Source organism: Nesoenas mayeri (assembly GCF_963082525.1).
Source record: "Nesoenas mayeri genome assembly, chromosome: 13".
Lineage (NCBI taxonomy): Eukaryota > Metazoa > Chordata > Aves > Columbiformes > Columbidae > Nesoenas > Nesoenas mayeri.
In genome coordinates this window covers 4,432,541-4,451,727 of record NC_137550.1, presented here as the reverse complement: position 1 = coordinate 4,451,727, position 19,187 = coordinate 4,432,541, and the positions used below count along the sequence as shown (strand labels likewise).

At 36.2% G+C, this 19,187-nt stretch overlaps 1 protein-coding gene across 3 annotated transcripts in view; it reads left to right on the top strand.

Moving 5' to 3' along the window:
* The window catches only part of MTMR1 (myotubularin related protein 1), a 36,806-nt gene that overhangs the window by 3,158 nt on the left and 14,461 nt on the right, over positions 1-19,187 (top strand). Inside the window, exons 1-11 of one of the 3 annotated variants that reach the window (XM_080352844.1) lie at positions 4,384-4,432; positions 5,816-5,861; positions 6,722-6,816; positions 7,037-7,144; positions 7,538-7,639; positions 8,353-8,436; positions 9,038-9,187; positions 9,929-10,117; positions 10,574-10,759; positions 13,755-13,961; positions 14,777-14,869. In XM_080352844.1, coding sequence (XP_080208970.1) covers positions 5,816-5,861; positions 6,722-6,816; positions 7,037-7,144; positions 7,538-7,639; positions 8,353-8,436; positions 9,038-9,187; positions 9,929-10,117; positions 10,574-10,759; positions 13,755-13,961; positions 14,777-14,869 — 1,260 coding nt within the window. In that variant the 5' untranslated portion in view covers positions 4,384-4,432. Of the gene's footprint in view, positions 1-4,383; positions 4,433-5,785; positions 5,862-6,721; positions 6,817-7,036; positions 7,145-7,537; positions 7,640-8,352; positions 8,437-9,037; positions 9,188-9,928; positions 10,118-10,573; positions 10,760-13,754; positions 13,962-14,776; positions 14,870-19,187 lie in introns of those variants that run through there. The other 2 variants (XM_080352843.1, XM_080352845.1) reach the window with 2 other exon arrangements.

Below are 19,187 nucleotides of genomic sequence, written 5' to 3'. Positions count from 1 at the left end.
CAGGTGGTAAGTACTTAAGTGATAGCTGAATGTTTCAGAATTGGAAATATCTCATCATGCGTAGGAGTCTTTTGAATCTGCTTTGTGTTTTCCTCTGTGTTTGGAATAGTGACATTGAAGTCTAGTGAATGAAATTTGAGAGGTGAAAGAAAAATGAAAAGTCAATGTTTTGAATAAAATGCCAAAAGTGAGTTGTCTTTTCTTTATATTACTACATTAAAAAAAAAAAAATTGCAAAGCAGATTGATAGTTACATGTTGGAATTTTTTCTAGTGTGTGTCATTCAGAGTACAAAAATTGAGCTCCCCAGATTTCACCAAAAATAGATGTGTATGTCTTTGTTACCATGCAAAGAACATAAATGACTATCATTTTTCATGGGGTTTCACCAGAGATAGAGAATTTGATATAAAACAAACAAGCACCTTTTTCATTCCCTCCCAGCAACATTTTTGTTAAAGTAGTGATTGCACGTTGGTTTACCTAATGGGTTCCAATATGCTTTTATACCCCTATTCTTTCATGCTTATTTGCCGTTTCCTATGTGCAGCCAACTGAACTATCAAGAGTGGAGCAGGTTTCCTTCTCTTACAAACTGACGAAAGTCCCCTGGGTTTCAAGTCCCTTTAAGGAACACAGGCAGCTGCTCTCTAAATCCATTTTTCTTCCTAGATTTGAAACAGTTTAATGGTCTTCATGCAAAATGACTACATGAAATTTTGTCTTTTTTTGGTTCTAACTAGATTTTAGATTATTTTCTAATATGCTCTGTGATTAAAAAGAAACAGCATATTTTAGATTTTGTGACAGCAGATCAGGTTCAGCCCAGGTCTGAAGATGAATCCACAGAATGTTTTTGACTGTAGTCTGCTTAAAAATTCACCTCACGGAGTTCCCGAGTTCCACACTATTGGCACAGTCAGCAGCTTATACTCATAAAAAAGTGTTGCTCTTCCACACTATGGCAGGAGAATTGCAAATGCTTCCTTCAGGTCAAGGCTAACATCTTTGATAAAACATTGTGGGAAGCCTTGCATTACAGCTGTCGATGTTCTATTTGCCCTGTAGATCAAGGACTTAATTTTAGTGAAATCCAAGCTTGTAAGCTTGGTGTTCAGTTTATCTCTGAGGTGGAATGCATTCCTCTGGAATAAAGAACACTTTTTAATTCTAAATAACCTCCTTCTCTATACCGAACTCATCTTGGATATTATTTAACAGAAATAAGTCTTTTAAGGCCCATTTAAAATTCTACATAATTCTCTGTTTCTTAAAAATGAAAGAAAAATAAATATGCCTGGCAGTATTTAGAATTTTGTATATAAATTCTTTTTGGCACCATTGCATTTCTGTGTTTTGAAAACGCATGTTTGTGTATAACATAATGGAAGTTTTTATTCTAGAATATCCTTAGTTACGTTCAGAACCACTAAGAGGCTGTGTTTATTCCTTACTACTATGGAATTCACATGTAAAAAGATAATGCCCATTTATAACTCAGTTTTCCTTTGAGACATCTCTCTTCTGATGCGTGTTGATCAATTTTCTGGGCCTTCATAACCTTTGGTTACCTTGAATTGCTGCAATTAGAGACTGTCTTACAACAACTCAGAAAGTTCAGGTAGGGCCAGTGGTTTGTGTTTGCTTCTGGAACTGGTCAGGCAGCTCTGTTGCTTTCTGCTGCATTTACCAGGAACTCTCTGGTTTTTAATTTCTCTCATGCTTTTTTTTTTTGGTAATGTTTCAATCAATATGTTTGCAAAAACAGGTGAATATATACATTCCTGTATCTAATGGTGTTACTCATGTTACTCGGTGTAATTTACCAGAATGTAGTTTAGGGGAGGGTGGAACCAAATGGAAGCAAAGGAGCTGCAGATGAATCGTGGAGCACTGAGCAAGCTCCCGCTCGCTAAACACGACAGCGATGTGATCTCACTCTGAACTCAGCTGTGTCTTTGACATACTCTCTGCCTCCTGAATGAGGGGTTCATACAAATGAAAATTCCTTAGATTATATTAGCCGAATACAGACACCTTCAGAAATAAGATGACTTGTTTTTCCATTGGAATCTAAAAAGATATGGTGGTTATGCTGTTATTGCAGGCTTGTTGTCTTCCACCTAGAAGGATTACCAGGCTCTTTCTTCTCTTTTCACAATAGCACATTGTAACTGGATGAAAGGGTGATTAGGAATGAATGTTTCAAAAGAGCTTGGCATTTGTTACATCACTAAAATGAAGTGGCAAGATTGTTTTTAGACCAAAACAACTCTGCAAATGATTGCTACTAGATCTGCATAGTTTTGTTCTTTCACAATCTGGCTATAATTAAAATGTTGGGAAGTAGAGTTCTTCTGAAAAATCTGATGAAGTAAGATATAATATCTTTAACAAATCAAATCTGTGTGTTTTGTTGGATAACATTTTATATTTTAACTAACAGGTGTACAGGAGGCCTGTTATACGGGTAAGATTACCTTTGGCTAGCAGTCCAACGGCCTCCTACCTGTTTGTCTTTTGTGCTGTGTGAGATCTCGGTGTGTCAAGTGTTCTTTTTTACTTCATTAATGGTTTTTATGAACCAGTCAGACCATTTTGCTATGCAGTGCAACAGCTTCTTTGCCATAGAAATGCTTTATATATGTTACAATGTTTTCGTGAGCAATAAAAGTCAACGTGTAAGAGAGCAGTATTTTAAAATTATGTTACAAATGTGCAATACTAACTTCAGTTTTATTGCATTAATTTTGACAAAATGTATGCTTGCAACTGAGGCTTACATGCTTTGGACTACAGAGTACTGTATTAGCAGCTCTAACGTGTTATCTATGCTAAAGAATATTTGTGGGAAAAGCATCACGTCTTTGTCTATCCTGTTTAAATATGATACCAATTGCTTGCCTTTGTACATTTTACATTAATTGTTGCCACCCTGTCGTAGGATTGAAAGTTAGGTTTGAAGTTGGACACTAATGCAATGACTTGCATTTTTTTAATAATAATTTTGAGACTACGTCTTACCCGTTGTTCATTGGAGATATAAAAAGAGCATGCCTTGTTTTCTTGTCCCTCTCTCGTAGTAACATTTATGGAGTGAGAAATGATCTGGATAGTGTTGTAACATTGTTCGTGAAATGTGCCCAACAGTTTTATTCCAACAAAGACCTCTTGTTCCGTCTCAAACCAAGAGATGAAGCCTGAATGATTTCTTTTTCTCATCCGTTGTTTACATTTGAAAATGATGTGTTTAGTCCAATCGTACAAATTCACAAGTTGATTTTTTTTTTTAATAGAAATAATAGTTCCGGGTTGAGTAATGAAAATGGATTGTTTTTGTTGAGTTATTTGTTGTTCCTTGTGAAGGCTTTGATCTTTCAATGATCTGCTGTGCTTGTCTCCTCAGTTTTTCTTTTTTGAGGGTTCTGTAGAAATACTGTACAAAGAAAAATTGACTTTAGCAAACATTTGTAAATTTGGATTGAAGCTGATTTTATAGTCTATCAAGTGAGGTCTTTGCATGTGAACTGGGAATAATAGGCTGTCACGAACACAACTGTGCTCCAGTTAATAAAGAAAGAAGGCAGAAGCACAATTTTGTCTGAAAGTATTAAAACAATTACTTCATATGACCCCATGACATTTGTCCTTCTTTCTGAAGCATGCAGGGACCTTATGTTTATTAAAGAGATTTAATTAATATTCAGGAGTCACTGCCAATATGATGCAAAAATAAATTAACATGAAAATGTGAATTATTTGCATGTTTTGCTAGTAGGAGTAATTTTAGGTTCTGTAAAGTTACTGACTAGGTTCCCAGCAACAACACAGAAGTTGCTGGAAAAATACATGAAACAAAAAAGCTGGGAAGTTAAATTAAAAACATGTTTACACAGTAAAGCATTTTTAAAATTGTCTAGATACTTCTATTTGATGTTGACCTCTTTTTTTCCTTGAAAGATTGCATGAATTTCCCCCTAATGCTACCATTGCAAGCTGTACTCAATTTCTTCTCTTGATAAGCATGTGGCATACTTTTAATTCATTTTCTTCACTATAAGGTTGTTTGTCTTAAAAAGACAGTGCATACTTTTATGTTCTTATCTACCAGCACTGACTCTCTTATGAAGAAGGGAGTAAATTTTTCATTTTGTGTTGTGCCAAATAACATTAAAAGGATAGTGCTAATAGCTTGGATTCCCTTTTGTGAAAGTAGTTTGTGCCAGGAGTGGAAGATTTTGACTAGCTAAACTGGAGTTAAAGTATATGCTGTCTTTTTAAAGAAAGAAAGAAACAAAAAAGATTCTGTCCTTTCACCTGTTGTCTGCATGTTTTTTCCTGTTACTTCTCTCTTGCCCTACTGCTGCCTCATGCAAAGCAGGAGATTCAGGATGGACACAATGGCTTTCATTCTGAAGCAGAACCTGATCAGGTGGCAAGTTTTACTCATCTTTCATTCATTAACTGTGTAGCAAGGTACTATATATTAGTACTTGTACAGTACATAGAAATCTTAAATTTCTCATGTAAGAGAATCCATAGAAAGAATTTAGTGTGTTAACTGATTATTCTCTAGGTAGTTTTTTTGTGTAGTGTAGTGTAGTCTAAAATGTAATACTGCAGGTAAGCCCCTATCTGACAGAGCACATCCGTGCTTTGGAAGTAGTGGCTAATTCTCTACACATCACCTTCTTTTCTGATTGGGTGCTAAATATAAAGTTCTGTTAGTTTCCAAGAAAATCTAAAGCCAGAGATCAATTTAAATATCTTCAGGAATTATTGATTAGTGAGGGCAGACAGATCCTACAAATTATCTGTATTTGGATCAGAGCTGTAATAAAAGGGAAGAGTTATTTCTTTACTGCAATATAGCTCATTATATTTATTCTCACTTCAGGATGTAAAAGGTTGAAACCTTAATGTCTCATCACATTGACCCGAGAGAGGTCACTTTCTCATGTGGTCCTTAAAAGTACCTCAAACACTTCTATTCTTAACTAAAATCCTTAGCTGCCAACAAAGGACCCAAAGGACTGATCTTGTATCATTCAGGAATGAAGCCATTTGCCTAAGTGAAAATGTATGGAACTAGTCCTTATTTTAAAATTGCTAATTGTTCTTCTGTATTTCATTATTACTTCATTCTTAATCTGACCTTCTGGATCCAAAATTCTTATAATGGACCTCTTCCATAACCTGTGGCACTCAATACGGTATTGATTGAAATAGAATATTGTGGAGTGTTTCTGACTTCTTGCTATCAAATATACAAAGTTAAAATGTTAAATAAATAAAGCTTCTGCCATATAATTCTCTCAGATGAACTGAGAGTACTCCAATATTAAATAAACAACTTTAAGAGTATAAACAAATCATATGAGCTTTAAAATGTTCTCACGTAGATAAAATACCCCAAATAATACCTGCACTTAGCAAAAGACTAACAAATTATTAATCACAAATTTGGGCTGATATTGTTCATGTTTTTGTATGCTCTCTGTAGCTAGCATGTGAAACTAATTGTTGCATAAATGCTTTATTACTAATACGTTACTAACTTTTATGTCTGTGTGATATTTACAATGCCGATTTTGGAAGGGGGGTTGTTGTGTTTGGTTTGTTTGGGTTTTTTTAACTATGGTACTGTTTAATACAGTTGTGCCTTGTAAAAAAGATGCACTTCTTGCGTTCCAGTAATCTGATAGTAAAAGCACTTTGCATCAAAATGTATCGATGTAGTACAGATGGGAAGTGAAATTTACTCATGGTTTTGGATTTCTGCCAGGCACTGCGGGATGGAAACAAACTAGCACAGATGGAAGAGGCTCCACTTTTTCCTGGAGAATCAATCAAAGTTATTGGTAAGCCTACTATTGAGTACTGCAGTGAATACTGTTAAATCACTAGTTTATTTATTTAAAAACAGAATATTATTTCCTTTAGAATTTTCTTATTTTAATTTAATGCCACTTTAGATTAGTCAATTTGATGTGAATTTCTTTTGTCTTTTAAATCCAAATGTAGGAAGGAGAAATCAGTTCCAGAGGATGACTTGCTCCATATAGATAAATCATTATTTTCCAAGAGTTAGTTTGTTCCTTGTAGGTGTATGAGTTTTATTTTTGCTTGAGGGTGCCAAGGATTATGTCTCAGATTCAAAAGCTTCAAAATTGTGATAAAGATGATGTTACGGACAACTTGGTTTCCAGTTCTTAATGGGAGTTATTTCTCTTTGGCTTGTGAGGGCAAGCTGTGCATTAGCAGTACAGTGCTTGGCTAGAAAAGAGTACAAACTCTTTCAAACAAAAGTGAAAATGAAGATATGGGCATTTCCTTGGAGGTCAGTTGCGTGCACATCAGTGATTGCCTGTTTGGGTGCAGTCTGGGGTGAGGTGGGTGCTCTACATCCTGGGGCAGGGAGCGGAGCCCCCGCAGCTGCAAACAGCCCCAGGTGCTCCTGCAGCCCCTGAGCTGCCCCCAGCCCCGCTTGCTCCATAGTTGCTGAGCAGCAGCAGGACTGGGGAATTTGATTGTTTTCATTGTTGAGATACAGATGGCTCTTTCAGTCCTGGCAGTATTAGAAAAGCAGGCTTTTCTGTAGAGGTTTAGCGTCAAAATCTTACCGAACTGCAACAATATGGCTGTTTTTAAATAGAAATAGATTTTTATGGAACAAATGTCTGTAATAGTAAAACAAAGCTTTAATTGGTCTGTTTTCCAGCTAAAGATGTTATGTATATCTGTCCATTTATGGGAGCAGTCAGTGGTACGCTAACAGTGACGGACTTCAGAATGTATATCAAAAGTGTTGAAAGGGTAAGACTTCACTGTCTGTCTGCATATTGTTTCAGGTAGGAATTTACTGAAGTAGATTTCAGAAAGTGACAAATTTGGTGTAAGTGAAGCGTAATGTTCCACAGCAGTCTGTTAAACAGGAATTATATAATAGTTGACTCTAATGAAACATACATGAATAATTTTAGTTTATGTTCTTCTTAATGTAACAAAATTCATTTGTTTTATACACAAATTTCAGGATCCACCTTTTGTTGTTGATGTTCCCCTTGGAGTCATAAGTAGAGTTGAAAAAATTGGAGTACAGAGCCATGGAGAGAACTCGTGTGGTATAGAAATAGTTTGCAAGGTATGGTGTGATAGATATTTATTCGTATTATTTTAATTTCATTTTTTCTGTAAGAGGAATCTGCATGCACGTGTGCTGTTTGCTGTCTGCTCAGTTCCCTGTATTTGAACCCAGCTTCATTTAGATAATGTATTTCAATTCCTCTTATGATACTTGCAGTCTCAAGCACTTCTGCCTTTTGTCCCAACAGTTAATTCAAAGGACTATTTTTATGATATCTACAGCTCAAATGTCAATCCTAGTCATGCAATACGAACACTTACAGAACTCTGTTCTAATGTGGGTTAGATATGTGACTTAGTGCTACAAATATGCCTTTAATCAAATTTCTTACAACTGTTTGTTTTGTTTTAATTCATCATAAAGTGAAATATTGTAACTTATTTTTGACAGGATATGAGAAATTTGCGGCTGGCCTATAAACAGGAAGAGCAGAACAGACTGGAAATTTTTGAAAACCTGGTAACACGTGCATTTCCTGTATCTAATGGGCTGGTAAGTCTTAAGATGTAGAGGAGACTGTCACTGGCTCTTTTCTTTTTGGAAAGTGTAGGTGGGGAAGTACAAGGGTTGTATAACAAACATTGAAATGTTGATTCTTAAAATCTGTTCCAGAACGGGCAAGCTACTCTGACCCAGTTTCCTTTTTGCATTAATTTATAAAACATTATACTCTGTCCTGCTATCGCTGAAGTTAGTTTATTTGTACATAACCCTTGAGATCTAGATTTGCCTAATGTTGCTGATTAAAAATACGTATGTATCGACTCTTATTTTCTGCAGTAGATAATTCGGTCTAGAAGTTCTGCCCTAAACAAGAAATAGGTGCAATTAGTCTTATTATTACTTAGCTGCAGAATGCTACTTAATTTGCTTCTGTGGGTAAGTAATTGATTGGGAAGTAGGAGACCAATTTTCTCATCCTGGCTTTGCCACTGATGTGTTGTAGGATCACAGACACGTAACTTCTACTCTCTCTGTTTCCTATCTTGATTTTGTCAATTATATAGCATGTACTTGGAGGAGGAAACTGTCTTTCATTTTCTATGTAGCACAGTGTTGTCCAGTTTTGACTGAAGCTTTCATGTCTGCTGTTAAAGAGTTTTAGAAGTGTTACATTTAAAATATTATAAAGTTTACTGTTCTGGAAACTATCGTGCATACAGCCCATCAGACAGTAATTTATGCCTTTGCTGTGTTTTCTTTAGCCGCTTTTTGCATTCAGCTATAAAGAAAAGTTTGCTGTTAATGGCTGGAAAGTGTATGATCCAATTGCAGAATATAAGAGGCAGGTAAGTTATATAAGTGCTTTGTGTATTATGTTTTTCTCCATCTCCCCCAGAGCCATTAAAACAAGAAAAAAATATTCAAGAAAACCCAAAATTTTCAGCTCAAGCTACAGAGTCTATCTAGATCGCATGTTTAGATAATAAAATGCAAGTGTCCTGACTTTGAGAGTCAAGTTGGTCTGTCTTAAGATGCATTCTTAAATCCACATTTTCCAAGTGCTGTTTCTAGAAAATGTAGACTTTATAAAAATTTGATTTTGAATAAGCAATATTAAACAGAAAAGTCAATGTTGTTTGCCATGGTAATCCTACAGTTTCCTAGTTGCAAAAGTATTTCTATTTCACTATACGATGACTTTTTATCTGAGTGAGCAGTCTCTTTGAATGGTTATCCTGCATATCAGTTTTAAAAATAATAAATAGGAAAGACTTTCAATGTTTTGTTTTATGACTTAATATGAAGACCTAAAGTTTATCGCATATTTAAAAGAAAAATGTAGACATGTTTTTTTTAGAGTAGGTAGCACATAAAATTTTTCATTGCCCCAAACTGAGATATATAAAGGTCTAACCTGAAAAATACACACGTTTTGCTTTCGTACAGGGCTTGCCCAATGAGAGTTGGAAAATATCCAAAATTAACAGCTCTTATGAGCTTTGTGATACATATCCTGCTGTTCTTGTTGTGCCAACCAGCGTAAAGGATGATGACCTCTCAAAAGTGGCAGCTTTTAGAGCAAAAGGCAGAGTTCCAGTAAGTGAAACTTCTACAAGGAGATATAAGTGCTCTACAAATTTGTAGCTTATAAGAAATTATCAGAGTTCTTTTAGACTTTGTTTTTTTTTAAATAGCAGTGGGCTGGCTTCCTTCCTAAAAGTGGAGAGCAAAGAAAGAAGAATTAGGCTTGATGGGTTTAGAGCTGAAGAGAGTAGCTCAAATGTGATTATTGTGCCAGTAATAATTTTTGTTTAGAGTTAACACTTCTAGGCCACAGTAATATCTGATGCTAATTCACATACTAGCTTGTGTTCTGATTTGGTGTGGAATGTGTTACAGCCAGTGGTGGGGTTTTTCTGAGAACAGACAAATTTTGCAGGTAGCATAAGAACCCCTATGTTACAAGGTGACAATTTTCATGCTATAGATCTGCTTAGCAAGGTAGCGTGCAGGTCCATAGACTTCCATGTGGAAGCAGCTTTTCTTCCTCTATTGTTCTTTTTTTTTCCCCCCTAATTAGTAAGATGGAGTAGCAGGCTTAGTTTTTATTAGCAATAAAATCTAAGATGTTTAGAATCACTTTGTATTTCAAGCTCATATTTGGGATAAGCAGTACTAGTGTGCTGTCAATATCAGTTTGCATCAGTTTGTCCATAAATTTGCGTTTCTGATTCGCTGGGAAATTATGCCATGTAGTCAGTGTGACTGTCTAATTTCACTCTGGTCTGCTGCTTCTATATTAGTATAGCAAACTAAAATGATTTTATTTTATTCCAGGTCTTATCCTGGATTCATCCTGAGAGCCAAGCAACAATAACTCGATGCAGTCAGCCATCAGTAGGCCCAAATGATAAACGTTGCAAAGAAGATGAAAAATATTTGCAGACAATTATGGATGCCAATGCTCAGTCACATAAACTTATCATCTTTGATGCCAGACAGAATAGTGTTGCAGATACAAACAAGGTAGGTTGGTAACATAACCAGCATTAGCAGTGCTATCTTTATTAGAAGGCTGAAAATTGAGTAAGAGATGAGGATGAGGAGAACTTGGTGTTGAAAAGTGATTTAAAAGGCTCTCTAAAAAGGACGCAGGAAGGTAGGTAAGTTGCTTGTAGCATTCTGGAAAGCCCAGCAGGAATTGAAGGCAGCATGAAGACACAGCTGAGAAATGATGCAATAAAGCCCACAGAAGACCAAAGGTTTCAGTAGTAAAAAGAGGAAGGTGTATCGCTGTATTATCAAGTGTAGCCTAAAATAAATACCCTAATGCTTCTTAGGAAAACAAAAGCCAAAATACATTGTTATGAGTATTAAAATAATCCTTTATCTCAGAAAATCCTGAAATGTGACTCTCTCAGCCTTATACTGAAGTCCTGTACATGTTCTTTGCTTTATCTGTTTTTGCTTTTTGAATGACAGGCAAAAGGTGGAGGATATGAAAGTGAAAGTGCCTACCCAAATGCAGAGCTGGTCTTTCTGGAAATTCATAATATACATGTAATGAGAGAATCCCTGCGTAAACTTAAAGAAATAGTTTATCCTACTATTGATGAGACTCGGTGGTTATCAAATGTGGACTCCACACATTGGCTGGAATATATAAGGGTAAAATACTTTTGATGTGAAATATCAATTTTTTTTTTTAAACCATGTTTTTAACTTGCATTTCTGAAAATATTACTAAAATCATGTCTAGATTCAAGTGTGTTGCTTTGATCAGGATAATTATGTAAAAAAGCTTTATTTTTAATGGTCACTTAGAACATAGCATTTTAAACATTCCGTAATAGCTTTGTATTTCCAGTTTTATGTATGGTAGGTAATGAGTTAATTCCTAATAGCACAGTATCATATTTAGTGTTGGACAATGTTTTATTTTATTGAGAGGGAATATTTGTGAGCAGTCCAGGGTTATCCTTGCTTTTTGGAAGAATGCCCTGGGAACTTCAGATAATATTTGAACAACTGCCAAAAGGACTTGACTGTGAATTCTGCAGTCTTTCTCATCCTTCCCTCCTTCAATGCAATGTTAGTGTCCATGTGTTGTCAGGCACCTACATTTTCATGGGTTGTTTATAGTCAGTGCTCTACTGGGTTATAATCTGCTCTATTATTTAACATAACATTAAAATAAATCACTACCATTCTCAGTTTTACAGTCTGTTTCACTAACCTCTGAAAGGCTTTTAGAATAGATTATTTCATTACCACATTCATTCCCCTGTTTATGATGAATATGAATGGAGTGGAATTTGTGTTATTAGCAACTGGCTCAAATGTCACTCATGCAAAACGTATTTGGGACTGTTCATTAGTTTTACTCTTCTATTAACTGGTGCTTGCTAACTGCTGCAGGAGAACCAGTAGAGGGAGCAAATACTTAAGAATTAAACAAATTTAATGATCTTTTGGGAACAGTTTAATTTTCACGTTCTCTTGAAGTTGTACTATTTCAAACAGCTTTGAGAATTGAGTATCTGGAAACCTTCTCTTATCACCTTTCTAAGGCTCAGGTGGTGGCAGGAATGGACCTCGACACCACTGCTGCTCAGATGACAATACCATAACAATTTGAAATTTCACTTAAATTATTTTAAAGAGTTGACACATATAACACTCTTCACGAATCTGTCCCGTAAGTGATACTTCACGTTATGGTGTTGATGGCACAAACTGCAGTCTGATTTCTTAGAAGCTGACATTAGTGTGTTAACGGTGTTGATAGCATCTCCTTGTGCATTTATCCAAGAATTGCTTGCCTTCCTGTTTGATTTGAGTTGTAATAGCAATCAAGAAATCCACAGCTTTACTTTAACATATCTTCTGTTTTCTGGGCTCAGATCAGTGTGTCTGTGTCCCAGTTTAATGCGATGCATTACTGGAAGTTCACCTTGCTAGTGCTGGGCACCCACAGCACCTTGAATCTGGTCCAGGAGTGTCTGGGGAGGCACCAGTAGCATCTGTGTGTTTGTGTAGAGGCAGTAGTAATGCAGGAGTAGAGTCATTTAGTGCTTTTTGCACATGCAGGATGTTTCCTTATGCCCTCCAGGGTACTTTCTGTCTTGTGCTATTAATTTTAAACCATTCTCATTTTCTAAACCAATCCAAAGCCAGCTATTCATTAGGAGCTTTAACTGAAGTATTGTGATGGTTGCTGAGTTTTGAAACATCTATAAAGAATAATAATAATAGTTTGTGGAGGAAACTGTTTTCTAAAGGATTTTGTCCAAAGTAGAGTAAGATGCTTCACCTACTCCACAGATATTTACTGAATTAATAGGAACTCTGGTTTCTGTTTCCCATTCTCTGCTTATTGCCTATATCTCTTACATCCTTTTATTTTTGTCTGTTATCTTTCAGAGACATCTGTGTTCTCTTAAGGACAATTTAGGGCAAACTATCGCATACCTGTATGTTATATAGATTAGTTTTCTGCCTTTATTGAAGACCAAACTTTTAATATTTGCACTTTTTTAGTACAATAGAGCTTTGTAACTGAAGTAATTGACAATTAACTAGTTCAGACCATAAGTTCTGTTCTCCCATAGATGCATTTGTGTGGTTCCCTGATATTTCCATCCTGGCATCCTTCAGTTTTACCATAAAAGATATGATCAGTGAAAGATAATCAATGAAAATTGTCTCTAAAGCGTGGTTCTTGAAATGGCTTTGAAGACTGATCTTGTGAACAGCTTCTGCAGGGGATGCTGTCTTTCCTGCTTCCCAGAAGATGTTTTCATATGCCTGGGAAGGGAAAAACGCAATTATTTTGCAAGATTCCACTTTCTGATGTTGGAATGCAGAATAGGAATTTCTCTGTTGTCCTGTTCTAGTGGTTGGCTTTTTTCACATATTTTTCAGTGTCATGATAGGTCGTGTTACAGAGACAAATCTTCACAGGAGACAGATTATTCAAGATTTTAAGAAACTGCAGAGCAGCAGAAGAGAACAAGAGAGGGTATTTTTGTGAGGAAGAATAGCAAATTCACGCAGGTGATCTGAGCCCTGTGCCATCTCCATCCTTGGCTCTCCAGCACGCTTTTGAATCCACACTGCTCATGGCTTCGATACAATGTGGACTTCATGCACCAACAGCTCAGCACAGGCTCTCAGCGAGGCAGCGCTGGGTTTGTTTGGATTGTATTTTTATTCAGATTAGCTGGATAGTTTGTCCCTTTCTTTAAACTTAGTAGTTGAGAACTGAAAGCTGGGGAAGAAAGAGTGATTGTTTACTGTGAAAATGAACTTTAAAAACATCGAACCTTCAGTTTTTTTAATAGGCTAATGTGTCTTTTCGTAATGATACAGAATTTCAGATTAAATTTAGGGAAGGATTCCCAGTTTCTTTGGCTACATGCTACAAATAAAGGAGAGCTGGTAAGAATTCCCTCCTGAACAACAGACTGCACACAGTTTTTGTACCCCTAGGAGTATGCATACCACTATTTGGAGAGCTCCGATTTAAAACAATGTTGTCCAGATGATTACGTAATTAATCTTAAATTTTAAAGTATATTAACCTTAGGAGTATAAAAATTATAACTTTTTTATAGTGTTTTGGTTACTATTTCATATGCATGTTTACTTTTGTTTATTAAAGATGCTTCTTGCTGGAGCAGTAAGAATTGCGGATAAAATTGAATCTGGTAAAACATCTGTAGTGGTACATTGCAGCGATGGCTGGGATCGAACTGCACAGCTTACCGCGCTGGCTATGCTTATGCTGGACAGCTATTACAGAACTATCAAGGGGTTTGAAATTCTTATAGAAAAAGAATGGATAAGTTTTGGACACCGATTTGCAATGGTAAGCTGAAAGATTTAATGTGCACTTTGTCACCTGCAGGGCTTTTCTTTTGAATAGCATGTTTTATCACTGTACTCTGCTGCATTTTAGTTATCATCTCTGGTGTCCTTCTTCTAATGGTGTGAGTGTGTCAGAGAATTGTGACCTGTTCATTTTTAACAGGAAATCTGTATGTGAGGTATAATATAATGTAAATAAGAATTAAGTGGCTTCAACATAATAGTTTAAAAAATCACGGTTTTTTATGAGTAAGAGAGCTTGTAACACATTGCTTCATCTTTAGCAATCTTATGAATGGAGAAACAAGGAAAACAAAGTGTCTAGAAGGTAAAATTGCTGGAGCCATTAGTCCAGTTTAAGGATGAAGTGTTAATTTAACACATGGGCTAGTGGGGAATTAGGACATAAATTATTATGACATTTTGTGGGCTCTGGCTCTAAGATGGTTTAGGAGAAATCACATGTAGTTATGGCAGGTGAATATGGAATAACTGTTGTTTCAGTACAGTCTTAGTAAATACCTACCAGTTTGACCTGTTGGTATAATAGAAATAAGTGTCTGTGCAGTGAAAGATGGGGAAACAACTGGCACAGCTTTGACCACGTGTCTTTCCAGCTCTACTCAGTAGCAAAGGCATGTCCATAAATAAATATTGGGATGCATTTTAGTAGCTGAAAAATACAGGTTAGCATTATGGAAGATTTGCTTGTCTTGTTCACCATTGGAACATATTTAAGAGTTACTCAGCTTTGAAGTGTTGTGATGGTACTGCAAATACGATAGACTGAAACGCAAAACTTGTTTTGACTTTCAGCGAGTAGGACATGGAGATGACGATCATGCTGATGCAGACAGATCTCCCATCTTCCTTCAGTTCATCGACTGTGTTTGGCAAATGACAAAGCAGGTAAAATGCTTAAAAATGTATTTCTATGAGGTCTCAGTCTTTACCTTGGAAATGTAATTCATATAGGAGAACACATTCCTTTGCAGAGCAGTAGCGTGTTTTCCTGAAGCTGGTCGTGCTATGGCTGCACCATGCGAACATAGGGAAGCTTTTTGCTCTTAGTAAGGTACAAAGAGCTACAGTGGAAGTATTGACTTGAACCCAAAATACTAGGAGTCCTTTTTGTTTAAAATAGGCTTTAAAAGGATCCTCTGATTATGTAAATGAGGATTATTGATGAGATAAATTATTTATATTGCATATGCACTGGTGGAGTAAATGTTTGTATGGATATATATTGTCCTTAAGAAACAGCAAAAATCCAGGCTGATTTTTTAATGGAGGGGAGGAGACGGTTCTTCTATATATGTTTTGAATGTGAAATGTAAGATAATGTTGGCATCACTATGCATATGGGACAGCGTTTCTAACATACAAGCCTATTCTCAGATAAATTTTCTTACTTCCAACACTGTTTTTACCTCAGAATTGGGAGATCTTTGAAACCAGTGATATTTAAGATATCAAAATATCAAAGTTCTCGGGTTTTTTTTGGAATATGTGAAATTATAGAACGGCTTTAGCCTTCATTTTGCTTATTTGTACCTCCATGAGCATCAATTTTTCTGAGCTTTTATATTGCTGTTCTTTAATGAGGTTACTGAAGTAGGTTGTTCACATGAAGGCTTTATTTTCAAGTAAATTAGAAGTGCTTGACTCCTTTTTTTCTTTTTCTTTTTTTTTCTTCTTGAAGCCTAACGGAGATCTGGGCTTTTATGGTGAAAGCTATTATACTGAATGAAGTCTACATAGTATCTGATCTGTTTTGAAGAGAGGAGAGTAACTGTCTGGTTCCATATGAAGTTAGCATTTCCAGATCTCTTACCTTAGTCTTCTTGTTCTGAACATGGTTCTTAAAAACTTGCATCATAGTTTCCATAACTTCTAATACTTGTCCAGAGTCCCTTGAAGACTTTCTGTCTATCTGTATTTCAGCATTAATGTGCTGTTTAGTATGGCTGGAGAAAATAAATGCAACCTTTTGCCCCTCTCTCAGAGGACAGCTAATGACAATAGCAAAGAGAAGCAGTTCTGAAGACCTGGTAGGAACAAAAGTCCTCTGGGGAGATCCTTAATTGAGAGCAGCTTCTTCTATTTTTGTGATCTGTCTTGCTGCCTCCTATTTCTTGCTATAAACAGTTTAGTTCCGTCTAGTTCAAAAAAAAAAGAGGATTTGAGGCAAGGAGGAGTCTGTGAAACATTCTGCTGGTGCCACATGTGTTCAAAACCTGGACCAGAAACTGTTCGGAAATTCAGGAACAGCAGCAGCATTGAAAAATCATTAATGTTACAGCAGGGCAAAAAATTGAAAACATTCTTGGACAGTTTTTGCCCACTTATTTTTATTTTTTAGTCAACTTCAACACCTAGACAATAGATGTTAAGATTGTGATAACCTTGACAGGGGCCTATGAAAACCAGGACTCTATCCTTGTGTACATCACTTGCTCATAAAACATTGCTAGTTTCATGCTTTAGAATCTATGGTAAACATATATGAAATGTTCCAAAGCTCGAATAAATGACTGTGGGAGGGTGTAAGGGCTTGGGCTTGGATGTGGGCTCAAAGCAAGGAAATTTTCTCTTCCAGGCTTTGAGAATTGCATTCTTAAAACAGGTGACTTAATACAGTGAGAGAATCTCTAATTTCCCACTAAGATGCAAATTTCCAGATACCTCCAGACAATGAAACCTAATCCTTAACAGCCTCATATTTTCCCTTGTGTTTTATGGTCTTCATGACACACAAATACAGTAATAGAGAACTTGAGAGGAGTACATTCATATCAGATTTTAATAAAAAACATATGGTGAAGTGTTTTCCCTGCTCTGTTAGTAAATTCTGATGATTTTGAATAGCAGATGTCAAATTGGAAAGGCCACATGTCATCTGATGCCCTCTTAAAAATGAAACAAAACTAAAATTAGCAAGTAGCATTGCAGCTGAAGTAGTAGTTCTCCCTTTCATGCACGGTGCCCACATAGGACGAAGGTATGTTTAAAATTGGTAGAAAGCTGCACCCCGTTTGTTACCAGGTATCATCCTTTGCCAGAGGTGCATTCCTCACTAGTTGCAGTAGTGTACTCTGTTATGATATCCAGGGTTCAGTTAACCCAATTCAGTCCGATTCCACAGTCGTAAGAACTATTCCGCAAAGCTGATTAAAAAGCAGGTTTATTTTCTGTGTCATCTATCATCAGACTTTTGCACAAGATAATTCTTCTTTTTAAACAGCTCCTATACAAAAACCCCCAACAACTCCAGCAGCACCAAGTGGGAGATTTTAATGACCCATGTGTTCTCTCACAATTAGTGGATTTGACAAGAAGTAAATTTTCATTTGGGGAATTTTTCCACCTGAATCTTCAAACAGACGCTAATGGGCTTGGAACTACAGATGAAAGCATTTTTAGGTCAGTGATTTTTCAGCAGTGGTAATAGAAGCTTTACAGTCTTGATACATCAGCTCCAACAGTTCAACTCTTGTATCCAAAGACAGAGTTTCAATAAAATGCTATCACTTATTAATAAATTAGTTGGAGTGCAACCACTGATGTATGGAATTTTGAATATGCTTCACTGGATTGGAATAGCAGCCATGTCGGCATCCATCTGATTACTGTGGGCCCGTCACAACACAGAACCCAAATGTGACAAGGCTCATTAAGTGCTTTCAGTTAAAGAGAGTCCCTTTAGGAGAGGCTTTGTCTTCAAAGTTATTTTGAAATATCATTTTGATCCTTTGCAAATTATTTGTGCTCTCTGTATCTGATTGCTGCTTTGCGCTGGACGCAGGAGATTGAGGTCTGAGAGCTACTGAATTTTCTCCTGACTTGGTTCGACGCACCTGCTTATCAAGTTCTATTCATCCTTTTACAAAATCATAGCTGTGTTTTTAACATCATCGTATTGTAATTGAGTTTTGGCTTGATTTCCTAGAGAGAAGAAAGTACTGTAAGTGATAACTTTTGAACGTGACTGAAAAAGATAATTTGATAATTCCTGTATGTTTTATGAAAACAAATGGGTAGGTGATTGAAAACAAACCAGTGATTTGAGCGGGAAGCCCCAGTGCATAACCTGTAGCAGAGTCACATACATTTTGTGAGCCATGATATTGATAATTTCTCTTCTCAAAATTTTCAGTTGAAATTTGGTATATCTTAGCTCGAGAAGTCTTGGAAAGAGAATGTTTTTGCAATGTTTGACTCAAATCTGTCTTCTTTTAAAAGAACATTGCTTAAAACATAGATCTTTCTGCGTTTAATACAAGCACACCTATTGTGTATTATTCATCTCTTTATATTGAACATGAATAAACATTTGCCCTTCATAAATCACAGATGACACTGAAGAGGAGTTTCTGGATCAGCTGGTTCAGCCGCAGTCCCAGTTGCTGCGTTCTTCCTCCTAGCTATGCTTGTCGTGTCTTTTTCTCATTTGAAGTAGCTCTCGAGTCACTCATGCCAAGGTGTTCGGTATTCTTCAGTGGCACATGACAGAAACCAGTCTACTGCTTTCTTCAGATCTGAAATATTGACTAGAGATTGCTCAATTTAGCAAGAAATTCTTATGAACCTGTAACTTTGCATTTTAGACTTCAGTAAAGATTTACTCCTTTAGTGGGAATGGACAAAAATTGTTTAATTTATCCTGAAAATTAGTCTCTTATTCTCTTTAACGGGAATGAGATAAATGCTACTTCTTAAGTTTTCCTTTAGTCTTCTTATTTGTTTTTTCTTCTAAATGTTTTTAATTCCATATCTGTGTTTGAGACCCTTGTCATACTGAACACAAAGTTATTTTGACACATCAAGCAGTTGCCATATGCAGTTCTGTCATAAAATTTGATTGAAGAAAGACCTTTTCCATCTGAAGAGGTAGCAACCCATGCAGTTTGCATTCATTTCTTCTTTCATGATTTTTAGAGCACTACAGATTAAGATAGATCTTAAAGATTTTGAGTATTTGCAAATATCTAACCCCGTTTCCTAGAATGTATCGAGTAACTTTTGCTTACAAACAAAATACCTGGTGGTGCTCAGTGGAATAACAGGTCTTTCATTTCAGATGTACAGGATTTATTTTCCAATATAAAAGAAGAGGGATTAAAGGCTTATTGTACAAAGCTGATGGTAAATTAAAGGAGTGAAATGGACTAAAGTAACTTACTTGGTTAGAAATTAAAAGAAACATTTTAAATATAAGTTAAGCACA